At 37.5% G+C, this 13,202-nt stretch overlaps 1 protein-coding gene across 5 annotated transcripts in view; it reads left to right on the forward strand.

Annotated features, from left to right (window-relative positions):
* The window catches only part of pleca (plectin a), a 115,494-nt gene continuing 102,292 nt past the window's right edge, over positions 1-13,202 (forward strand). For 4 of the 5 annotated variants that reach the window (XM_047150656.2, XM_047150658.2, XM_047150657.2 and 1 more), the window contains exons 1-3: positions 1-286; positions 2,238-2,275; positions 5,301-6,155. In XM_047150656.2, the coding sequence (XP_047006612.2) occupies positions 130-286; positions 2,238-2,275; positions 5,301-6,155 (1,050 nt within the window). In that variant the 5' untranslated portion in view covers positions 1-129. Of the gene's footprint in view, positions 287-2,237; positions 2,276-5,300; positions 6,156-10,431; positions 10,538-13,202 lie in introns of those variants that run through there. The other variant, XM_047150659.2, reaches the window with a different exon arrangement.

Raw genomic sequence — 13,202 nt, forward strand, 5'->3', positions numbered from 1 at the left:
CTCACTCTCCCAGCAGAGCTGACGTGGGCTGTGGGCTCGATCTCGCACAGCTGTTGCGCATCTGGCTGTGCCGATGTGTCACTGATCAGTAGCTTCATACAAAGACAAGCTAGAGATTAGCACTTGAGAATGAATGCGTTACATGACTGGGTCCTGGCGTACCCGGCTCCGGCCCGGCTGGTCTGGGTTCTGGCTCTGGTTCTGGCCACTTTGCTAGTTTGGAGCTTGTTCTTCTGCTGCTGGGAGGCTCGCAGCTCTGTGTCTCCTCTGGAGAGATACCTCTCAGGTAAGAACTGCTTTCCTTCTTGCATCTGAAATCAGCTTTCCTTACTTTAAGCACATTTGAATCAGCTGATAAAACGCACAATGGAGCTTTAGTCCCTCGCCCTGTCGGCGCCCAGAGGAGAAATGACTCACAAAACACTGATCCTTAAAAAAAAAAAAAAAAAAAAAAACTAAGGGCATAATATAAGCTACTGCAGAAATAACTCAAAGTGGGAAGAGTTTCCGTTTCCATTCATCCAAAGTTGTGCCGGTTTCCAGGGTAATGTTTTCCATTTTCCGTAAAGAGCGGCTTGTTTATTGGCCTGGGCTGCACAATGTGGTCAGGTCTGTGCAGGCTGTTTATGTGCAGCTCCAGTCACATTATTTTTTGGTGTTGACATTTTCAGGGGGCGTTTTTCAAACCTTCAAATCACACACTACCATGCCCACCACTTCATTACAGGTTTCTAAAAAAAAAAAAAAAAAAAAAAAAAATCTACTGACAAGATGTTGAAAGCTTCGAAAAGGAAAAAAATCCACCCTGAATGACATGCATATCAGTATTTGATTTTGATTTATTTTAGGACTCAGCTTTCTTTTGTTTGGTTTCTTTGTTTTTCTTTCATCGATAGCCTATGTATCTGTTTCACTTTGGCTACCTGTTGATAGTGGTATCACTATAATGATTTACACCTGGCTTCTGGTGCTGAAGAGCTTTAGGCCTTCAAACTGTCAAGCTCATCTGTACACCCTGCTCAAACAGATCAGCTTCCAAAAGCTTCAATTCTGTCACCATTAACATCATCATCATGCCTGCCATTTCATAGATTTCCAACTAGCAGAGTTGAGTCTCTGCTTTAACACAGCCTAACTGTCTTTTAACTGCATGGCATTTTGGAGCTTTGAATCTATCTTTAGTCATCACCAGTATTTCTTCATTAATATAACATTAAACATTGCTGGAAATTGGTGAGCAGCAGACAACAGGTACCTTCTCACAGGGATAACAAAAATACAGCAGCAACAAAAAATTATCAGCAGAAGTAGTTGTCTTCACGAGTTTCTTTAGTCCAAACTGCACTTAAAAATGCATAATTGGGGGGAAAAAAACCCCAAAGACATCATTATTTTTAGACTGTACAGGTATGAATGTAAAAATGAAATAACATTCTAAAATGGTGGTCTGCAAATGTAATGTAATAAATGTAACTATGGTGCAGCTTGAAATCATTTAAAGCAGGCATTTCCATGTCTGATCTGCAAAAAGTAAATATTTTGATCATCTTGAAGAACCTGATTATTAATGTTTATTAATAAGGGGAGCTCTGGAAAGTCCGCATACTCTTTAAGAGCAGGCTGGAGATATTGCATCAATTTAATCCTTTAATTTCTCGATGTGTTGCGTCTTCTAGGCTCTTATTTGCAATGGCATCAAGTTACAAAAATAAAAATAAAATCATAATGTGAAGTAAACATTTTGGTTCAAATACAATGAAATATGTACAATAGACCGGTGTCAATCAGTGTCCATTTTCAAGATCCTTTCACCTTTATGCAGCTATTTTATTAGGATGTAGCTCTTTGTATACTGAGTGCCTCCATATCAGTAGCGAATATTGAGATAAACCTTTATAACAAAAGTGTGTCTATTAAATGCAGGGCCTCTACAGGTGACAGGCCTTCACACGCTGAGTGTAGATGATGAATATTCTAAAGAAGATCCAGGTTGTTGCTGTGGGTCAGGAACAAGCCTGAGGCCTTTCCTCAAGCTGTACCAAAACAAGCCTGATCTCAGCAGCCTTCTTTGTTTAACTTTGTGCTCTGGTTGTATATGTTGGCCTCACAAATGTTGCTTCCCCTTCTTCCCTTTACATCCAGGCAAATATAAGTTCTGTATTTCTGATCCTGCTTGTGCTCTGAGCATTTGTATGTCTACACATATGGTTGTTTGAATTTCCCTTTTTTGATTCCAGCCATGAAGAAGAGCTCAAAGACGAAGCATCAAAGTCAGGTAACTCAAAAAATATAATAACTTTAAACCTATAATTACACTTAGTGTTTTGTCTTTTCTCTGGAATGCATGTTTTTGTAGTGGGAGGCTTCTGGCAAATTATTATTATTATTATTATTATTATTATTATTATTATTATTATTATTATTTTATGAGTGCAGGTATTTTGAACCACGTATTTTGCCTAGTTGTACTTACAGCATTTCAATTCATAATGCACAGTAGATAGCAGCCTCTAGAGGCCAGTAATGAGCCATTGAATCAGTGAACGTTATTAACGAACTTAACGTATACATTGTTTACATCCAGGGAGTACTAGATTAATTATCGTAGATGGTTAAGTACAGTACACAAAGTTTGGACAAAAGTCCTTCATCAGTTGTTTATAAATACATTCATTATATAATTGATTATATCATTTTTATTTATTGTAATACATACAAACACTGAACACACTGATACAGCTGTTAACTTTTATGTATATCTCAAGTTTACATACCCCTGACAGAATCTGTAAGATGTTTATCTTTTTTTAAGACGTATTAGTGATCATACAAAACACATTTCTTTTATTTAGGTATAGTTCTCAGATGAAGCCACCACAGAAATCTCCATGTATTATTTTAATCATGATAATAATGGAAATTACACAAATGACCCTCGTTAAAACATACCCTTTACATACCTTTGTATTTTGAACCTGTTAATATTTACTCAAGGATATTGAGATCACTGTGAAGTTTAAGAATCTTCACATGTCTTGGATTGTAATCAGTGTATGTGCATGAACAGTCAATGTGTTTCTTAGTTATTAAGGAAATCTTGTGCATTTAGTCTATGCCTGCATTGAATTTACTGGATACTAAAATATGGGGGAAATAAAAGAGCTGTAAGTGATCTGTAAGAGAAAGTAATTTAATTATATAAATTAGGTTATAAAAAAAATTATATCCAAAAATTAGAACATGCTAAACAAAGCTATTCAAACAAATTGAAGATAAAGAAGTGGCTCTGTGGATACCAAGTCATGGCAGGATCAAGAAAGATTTCTGACACAACCTCCAGCAACATTGTATGATATGCACAGAAAAACCCTCAAGCAACTTCTATACCAAAATACGGGCTTATCTGAAAAAAGTGGGGCGGCTGTTTTTGACTGTACAATAAGGAGATGCTTGAACAAAAATGGACTGCATGGAAGAGTTGACAGAAGAAAAAAAACCCTTTTTATGCTGCCACCATAAAGCTGCCTACTTGCAATATGCCAAACAGCATCTAGAGAAACCTCAAAACTTCTGGAATATAGTAATTTGGAGTGATGAGACAAAAAGTGAGCTTTATAGTAACAACCATAAATGTTATGTTTGGCTACTTCGTATAAATTCTGCCAAGGGTATGTAAACTTATGAGTAGAACTGTATTTATGAACACTAAAACCTATTATCTATTACCTACAATAAAAACAACACAAAAATAATTAAGCCACTATTATAAGGCAATCACCGCTGTGATAAGTAGTGATACATGACTGTATTCCCACTAACTGACCAAGTGTGCAAGATAGTGCCAGTACTCAGGAATGTTACACTCAGGAGTGTTACACGGCTTTGTAATTTCTGCACAATGTCTTGGTGGGAATTGAAGTTACATAAGCAAAACTCACCCTAGATCAGTCTATATCAACTTCCATATTCCCGAAGTAGTAGTTAATGGATGTTAATGATTTTCTAGGTCTCTGCATTGAAGGTCATTGCAGAAAAGGCTTGTAAAATAATTATACAGTGAGGTCCAAATTCTGAGACCAAGTTGAAAATCTTGGATTTTTTAAATTTAATTATTTAAAATTGGAAATAAGCAGAAGGTTTTAGAAAATTTTTAAAAATAATATTTTATATTTAATAATATTTAATACAAAGAATGTAAATGTTCAGTGTCTGGAATATTCATATGAAAGGTTCTGCACTATTTCTAGGTCCCTATACAAATGTAAGCAAATTTGAGATATTGACCATAACTTTATACAAAAGATCAGCTTCTCCTCATGCCTAAACTCTTGTAATGACGCATGTGTTCAGATGATCCTCTGATGGATTTGATCTAAAATGGGTCATACACTTGTGGAGTTCATATCAGCTCGAGTGCACACTGACATTGAAGCAAAAAGGGGACGTACCAAATACTGAGAACCACTGAATTTCATGCATTTTATATATATATATATATATATATATATATATATATATATATATATATATATATATATATATATATAAAATATAATGTCAGAAATTCTACTTTTCACTTAATGAAATCTGTAGTATTAAATTAGAAAAGAATGCAAAATGAATTTTCACTAGTGCTCTCAGACCTTTGGACCCCACTGTAAAAAGAATCTTTGTTAAATGGTGGCACAAAGTTTTGCATGTTCTTCCTATGTCCATGGTGGTTTCTTCCATGTTCTCTGGTTTCCTTCTACTGTCCCAAAATATGCCAGTAGGTGGATTGACTACTCTACATTGCTCCTTGGTGTGAATGTACATGATACATGGTGCCTTGAAATGGACTGGCATCTCATCCAGGGTGTAATCCCATAATATACCCAGCATTCCCAGGATAGACGCCAAAGTAACCCTGACTAAGATAAAGTGTTGTTTTTTTTTGTTTGGTTGTTTTTTTTGCTACTGAATATGAATGAATGATGTTCAAATATAAATATACAATCTTGCATGCAGATTTTCTGTCTAATGTAGCAATGAAAAGAGCCAAGCTTTATTTTTTACCTGACAACCCCAATCACAGTCACTGGCCATCTAACAACAAGCCCTTTGTGTGATCTTGGAAGTAGGCAGCAGAAAAGCACCCACACAATTCATTGCTAAAACCTCTTTGTGGTTAACTCAGTGTTGCCCTTGTGCTGTACGGTCACTCGCATTCAGCTCAAACAGTTTAGCGGAGTGATTTTGCAGAAAAAAAACATTGTTTCTTTGCAAGTGGAATGAATACCTTGTTTTCATTCTTCTTCCAGCGGAAGAAGAAGCAGAAGGAGAGAAGTGTCACCTCAGCTTTGGTTAATGATGGGATTGTTGGAATGATCATGCTGGCAACTCCTCCAAATCAGGAGAAACAGATGGAATTGAAAGGGGAGAAGAAAGAGAAGAAGCAGAAAGGACTGAAAGACTTAAAAGAAGAGAGGCAGAAGGCAGTGAAGGAGGAGAAGCAGAAAGCGGTGAAGGAGGATAAGCAGAAGGCGGTGAAGGAGGAGAGGCAGAAGGCAGTGAAGGAGGATAAGCAGAAGGCGGTGAAGGAGGAGAGGCAGAAGGCAGTGAAGGAGGATAAGCAGAAGGCGGTGAAGGAGGATAAGCAGAAGGTGGTGAAGGAGGAGAGGCAGAAGGCGGTGAAGGAGGAGAAGCAGAAGGCGGTGAAGGAGGAGAAGCAGAAGGCGGTGCAGGAGGAGAGGCAGAAGGCGGTGCAGGAGGAGAGGCAGAAGGCGGTGAAGGAGGAAAGGCAGAAGGCGGTGAAGGAGGAGAGGCAGAAGGCGGTGAAGGAGGAGAAGCAGAAGGCGGTGAAGGAGGAGAAGCAGAAAGCGGTGAAGGAGGAGAAGCAGAAGGCGGTGAAGGAGGAGAAGCAGAAGGCGGTGAAGGAGGAGAAGCAGAAGGCGGTGACTGAGGAGAAGCAGAAAGCGGTGAAGGAGGAGAAGCAGAAGGCGGTGAAGGAGGAGAAGCAGAAAGCGGTGAACGAGGAGAAGCAGAAGGTGATAAATGAGGAGAAGGTGGAAAAACAGGGGGAGCAAGAAAACCCTACCACAGTAAAGAAGAGGAACAAACGCCGCCTCAAGGTCACCATTGCACCTGAAGCTATAACCTTTGAATCTCCAGAGAAGGTGAGTCTCCTCTCACCTCTACTTAGCAAACTAAATGTATCTTACCTAATTACTTTAACTTCATCCTTTTTATGTTGCTATACATTCATTTACACTATGCTGCAAGCAGAATATAAATAACTGAACCTGTCATACTGCTGATACATGACATTGTATAAAAAATGTTTTTGACAAATGGTCACAACTTTAAAAGTGCAGTTTATCATTTTTAAAACTGTTTCTATACCTTTTAATAATCATTTAACAATAGGAGCTCAAAGATATGTTGTGGATCGACTTGTTAGGATTCTTCTTATAGCTTTCTGGCCCAGAAATTAGGACTGCCCCAAGAAAGCAGAGCTGCTCAGATCTTTTCCTAAAAGAGTAAACATAGCTTCAGCAGAGGCGGTGGGGCGAGACTGGAAAGGGAAGGCTTGAACTTTGCATTTATAGTTTGCCTCATTATAGCAGGGGGCTCTGAAAATTACAAACTGTCTCTTTAAGACATGAAGTGAAAATGCTGATTGCTTGCAGTGATAAACACATAATCTAGGATCTGTAACAGCTGTTCTAATCAATGTATACTTAGTTTGCTCAACTTCATGTTCAAACTAATCCTTTTTCTGCCATCAGTTTGTATTGTTATATTGAGTGCCCTTCTTGTACTACAGCTGAAACTGCCTTTGCCCTTCCTTAATAACTGAATGGGAATGTAATCTGGAATAATTATCTAGCAGTGCATCAGATTTGTCAGTGACAAAATCACACTCTGTACATTCAGCTGTATCTTAATAAAAGGAGGCACGGCTTGATATAGGGAATAAGTTTTTTGAAGTTGGCACCAAGACTGGCACTAAAGCTGGATGGTATGCACAGTTGGCTCATACCCCTCCTCCTGTTAAGCCCATGCCTTCTTGTACCAAGTTATTTGTCTTCATTGAATGGTTTGTTAACCTCTTATACAAGATTTTCCCAGGCATAGACACTGACTAAAACATTATAGTGCACAGGGTTTTTTTTTTCTTCTGTGTCATTCTAACTAAATTGATATTGAACATTGCAATATTTATAGAATATCTTTTAAGTAAGTATCGTGGTGAAAAAAGAACCTTTTTCACTCCCAAAAGTCTGGATTGAATATCTAGAAATCTGGCAAGTATAGGTCTACATGAAACAAAAAGTTTGGTATTTATGTATATGTATATCACATAAATATGCTAATGGACCCTTTCAACACTAAATATCTGTTTTAATGTGAAAATTTCAGGGGGTTGTTCATGAGATTTCAAAAATATGTCATTCTTCTGATGAGTCTAATCCAGGCCAATCACTAACCATGTCATGTTTTAAAGGAGCAGTTTATATATATATATATATATATATATTAGAGATATATATAGATATAGATATATATAGATATAGATATATAGATATATAGATATAGATATAGATAGATAGATAGATAGATATATATGCAGAGGTGGCAAGGTCTCAGAGCAGAAGATATACTTCTCAAATTCAAATCACTGATTTCTTGCTGGTTTTTTTTTTGTTTTTTGCTCAAAAGATGTATTTTGAGAAAAGATGTGCTTTGAAATACCTTTTTTGTTTAGTGTACTGTAGACAGCTTTTACCCCAACTCTATGTGTTTAAAGTTGAATTGCCTATTACGGAGCTGAGCTGAGGAGTTCTGCACTGGATCTGGTTGGAACTTATCTTTCTAGGCTGGAATAGAAAAATTTGTTTATTATTACAGGGTGTGTTTAAAGTTAGGAGCCAATGAGTATATGCTGAGCAAATATGTTGATCTGAATATGTATAGCAAAATCCTCACAAACATGAGACAGCGGCTGAGAAAATGCGCGGAGCATAAGGATGAACGTGTAGAGCGTGTTGTAAATAATAAGTACAACATTAAGTATCTGTAGTTTTACTACATGGTTTTCAGTAGTTCCTGATTTTTTTGATTGTGATTCTTTTAGATTACGTGGATCATATGGAAGTCCTTGTGAATGAATTGTTACCAGTGTTCGAATTGAGGGAGGGCTGGGGGGTCCCGGATAATAAGAATTAATAAGCACTAAGGCACTTAATAAGCACCCAGTCTTCCAAACAGTTCAGTTAAATTCAATTTTATTTGTATAGCACTTTTTACAATGGTCATTGTCTCAAAGCAGCTTTACAGAAATATATAAACACAGGATACAGATTTTAAGTGTGTGAATGAATCCCAATTGAGCAAGCCGGTGGCGACGGTGGCAAGGAAAAACTCCCTAAGATGTTATGAGGAAGAAACGTTGAGAGGAACCAGACTCAGAAGGGAACCCATCCTCATCTGGGTAACAACGGATAGTGTAAAAGCAAAGGAAAGTTAATTTTTATATGAAGTCTTTTTGTTGAACTAGTCCACTGTTCAAAGGAGACCCGAGTGCAAAACTGCATGTGGTAATTGCAGTCCCAGGGCCATAGTAGCAACCGTAGTCCTAGCAACCACAGTGAGAATGTCCATGTGGAATTGGAGTTGATGAGAGCCCCATCCAGAGGTAGGGCATCCGAACGGATCAGGCAGGTCCAGAGGGAAGAAAGATAAGATAGGGTGATGTGGTCATACTTTCTGGTTCTACTAAGGACTCTTGCAGCTCCACTTATGACTCCACAGAACATTCTCCCAAAAGTTTTGAGGATCATCAAGGTGTGATTTGGCAAAATTCAGACGTGCTTTAATGTTCTTCTGGGTTAGCAGTGGTTTTCACCTCGCCACTCTTCCATGGATGCCATTTTTGCCCAGTGTCTTTCTGATAATGGAGTCATGAAGTGACCTTTATTGATGCAAGAGAGGCCTGTCGTTCCTATGATGATGTACTCGGCTCTCTCAGTGACTTGCTGGGTGAGTCGTTGCTGTGCTCTTGGAGGAATTTTGGAAGGTTCACTTCTAGGAAGGTTCACTACTGTGACGAGTTTTTCCATTTGGAGGTAACGGCACTCACTGTGGTCCTTTGGAGTCCCAGATCCTTTGAAATAGCTTTGTAACTCTTCCCAGACTGACGTATTTCAATCACCTTCTTCCTCATATTTCTGAAATTTCTTTCAACTTCAGCACAGTGTGTACTGGGTAAGACCTTTTAACCAACTCCATGCTGTTGAAAAAGTTCTATTTAAGTGTTGATTTGATTGAGCAGGGTTTGCAGTAATCAGGCCTGGTTGCGTCTAGTCCAGCTGAACCCCATTATGAATGCAGTTTCATAGATTTGGGGAATTAGTAACTATGGGGGCAAATACACTTTCACACAGGCCCAGTTGATACTGGATAACTTTTTTGCTTCAATAAGTAACATTATTATTATTATTATTATTATTATTATTATTATTATTATTATTATTATTAAGAAAACACTGCATTTTGTGTTTACTCAGGTTGCCTTTGTTTAATCTTAGATTTTCCTTTACTTTCTTAAACAATTTAGTATGAAATGTCCACAAAAACAGACAATATCAGGATGGGCCAAATACTTTTTCACAGCACTGTAGGTGGAAGTACTGACCGTGTACCTACAGTGCTGTTACAGAAAATGTATCAACACCTTCTGACCAATAATCTTTGAGAATTCAACAGTGCCATACACTGTAAAACCGGATAAGTTAATTTAACTCAAAAAATTTGAGGAAACTAATTACCTCAAAAATTTTAAGTTGATAAATCAATTTCTTCAAGCTAAATTCACTTAAATATAACAAAAATTTAACTCAAACTTATGTTTAAGTGTATTTGGCTTAAAGAAGCCAAAGTGAGGTAATTAATTCCCTCAATTTTTTTTATTTTAAAGGAACTATCCGGTTTTACAGTGTAGTGTATATTATTATTATTATTATTATTATTATTATTATTATTATTATTATTATTATTATTATTATATCTAGAGAAAAGTGTTGAAAATGACAAACTACCCCTTTAATATATTGCAAATCATGTCCTTATCCCATATCTAGCAAATGACCTGTAATTTTGTCCAAATTATGCAAGAAGCCATGCAGTTGCAGCTTTGCTGGACAGAGAATCGGAATTTTGACGCAATGCGCAGGGTTATAGTGAGTAAGGGTCATCAGTGTGCAGTTTATCAGACAGAGACTCTATTGCTTCAGTGTCGTGTAACTGACTGCCTCATTGTGCTGTGTATAATAGCTAAAGTAGTGCGCTCCACTGTCTATCATTTCTATCCCGGTGAATAGAGACAGAGCCTGGTGTAAATCATGCGTCCTGCTCTAGGAGGTGATATCGCTATTGAGCGCGTCTACATCATCAGGAGCATGTAATCCTCTCATCCCTGCTTCATTTACTGCCGTGATTCTCTGCTGAGCCGTACAAAACCAGACGCAGCGGATTCTCACCTATCAAACAACTTCCGGTAAATCTTTGATTACAGACATTTGATTAGGCGGCGCACAGTGATGAATGGTGCTCAAGTAGAAAACGGGATGCATGCTATTTATAGACCACGTCCTAAATTGTAAATGTATTAATAGATATGCCAAAATAGCATACTGTAACCTGTGCATGTCAAAATAGTAGCTGCTATTACAGTAGTGCGGGTCGGATGCGGTTTAGGACGCAGCCTCATCTGATCTTTATTAAGTTTGACAGCATGATGTTAGGGTTTGATGCTTTAAGGTGTCACCGTGACAGATTTAGAGGTTATAAATCAAGCTAAATTAGTAGTCCGTGGCTGAAGGTGGACAGCCAGGGTGAAGATTTAACGCTGTTTCTCCGTTTGAATGCGGGAACGCGCCTGGGTTTTGCTGCATCACTGCACGTGCGCGTTATGATGGCCATATTTTTGCGCAGTGTAGCCTACCCAAAGGGCTATGGATGATGACTTAGTGTTAATAATAGTGTTAATAATAGCCTAGGTCATTCCTGACGGGCCATTTACAGTTTACAATTTACAATTTAGAAACAGTTGACAGATGCCTCAAATTGATATTCAGTGTCTATCAATCACGATTTTATTATTTCCAAATAACGTAGCTATAGCCTAATGTAGCAGTATGGGCTTGTCTAGGAGCTTGTTATTTCTGTAGCTATCAAATTCTACAGTAAAGTTTTAACCGCCTTTGTTAGACCAAGATGAGTTGCGTCAGACCACGTGACAGTCTTGAATCATCACAACACTCACCTGAAGCAAACCCTGATTGGTTCGGATGCTCAGCATCTGGAGCTCATTTGCATATTGCGACCTTCAGCAGTAATGGACAACATTGCGATAACAAGAAAAATGGCTAATAAATAAATAAATTCAAAAAACAGCTAAAGACCCACCTCTTCTGTGAGCACTTAACTAACCCCTAAAATGTCGATCCCTGCATTATTATATAAAAAAAACAACCAAACAAACAAAAACAAAAAACAGCTTACTCTGGCTCTTACACCTCTACTCTGCACACTTTGCTTCTCTAGGATTAAAAATCTTGTATTGTAGCACTACTTGTATTGTTCTCCGCTTCATATTTCACTTGGCTTGTATTTCCTCATTTGTAAGTCGCGTTGGATAAAAGTGTCTGCTAAATGAATAAATGTAAATGTGAATACAAATCCTGCAATAGTCAATTCATCAATAGGTAACTGCATATAAACCCTGACAGGTGTGCTTTTATCAGGAAAATAATCAGTGATGGGGTTGTGTGAAGCAGAGTTACTGTTATCACCTTGAAGCTGAATATTTTCCACAGCACATCCTGAAGGGGTTTATTCTTCTTATATCACAGCAATTTGTTAACGCTGACAATTTTTGTCATACGAAAACATATGTCATACCTACATGTTATCGACTTATAGTCAGGTTTAATGTTTAATGTGTAATATCCACGAAACAAGTTCTTGATATGACTTGCATTATAATAGCTATAAAGACTTGTACCTTCACCAGCTGAAAAGACAGAATAAATGCAGCTTGTCATGTTACCAGGAAACAGCAAAAAACAAAAACAAACAAAAAAAAACAGCAAACTGTGTTCCTGTGTCTGAAAACTTAAAAATACAACTTTACCTCAGACTCTTGCAACGTGATGACATTGGAGACTTCTTCAACAAAATACTAAATAAATGTCACTTAGAGAAAACTTTACCATGTGAACAATTACACACTTTTTTTGTTTGTTTATATAGAGTGTCCTATATACAAGTGCCTCTTTAGTTGTTACTAAGGAAATGATTACATTAAAACAAGTGTATTAATATAAACCTTAATTCATATATATTATTAATATATGCCCTGGCTGTGCTGTGGTAGAAACTTAATCAACACTTTCTGACCATTTGGAGTTCAGCATTCAGCAGCGTTGACCAATTCAAGTTGATCAGTATCAGCGTTGACCAATTCAAGTTGATCAGCATATTTAAAGTGAAATAATGTACTAAGTAGAAAATAATTTGAACTGAAAGCAGACATTTGTACCGAATGCATATCATTTCTCCTAACATTCATTTTAGGCATTCACTTACCGCTGCTAATTACTGAATTACATAATTAGAATATGTACGTGGTGTAAGCCACAGTTTGAAAGCCACACTGTCTCTCAGTCTGAGAGAAGTCACAGTGGAAAGCCTTGGTAGTAAAGCCCACAGTACCTCTTTCAGCAATTTCCATCTTTAATTTATTGTAGGAGTTACATAAGATGGGAAAAAAAAGACTTCCTCCCATGCCTCCATTTTCCCAGCTAATGGAAATATTACACTCAACTCCAGAATTATTGGCACCTTTTATGAAAATGAATATTGCATGCAATGAGTGATCTTTTCAGCCTGGTCGCTGTATAGTTTTATTTCAAAAATTGTTTCTTATATAGTGCAAGGTTTCAGAATTATTGGCACCGCACCATCAATATTTAGTGAAGCCACCCATAGAGAGTTACTCATGTGCATGTTTACCGGCAGTATTTTAACTACTACAGCGTGACAGTGGTATTGTTATGTCTATTACCTGACTTGTACAAATCCGCAATCATGTGTCTGCTGGATCCAAGTTTTTGCATTCATTTTAAATGATATTTAAGTATTAATAACTTTGCTGCATT

Source organism: Ictalurus punctatus, chromosome 24 (assembly GCF_001660625.3).
Source record: "Ictalurus punctatus breed USDA103 chromosome 24, Coco_2.0, whole genome shotgun sequence".
NCBI classification, from domain to species: Eukaryota; Metazoa; Chordata; class Actinopteri; order Siluriformes; family Ictaluridae; genus Ictalurus; species Ictalurus punctatus.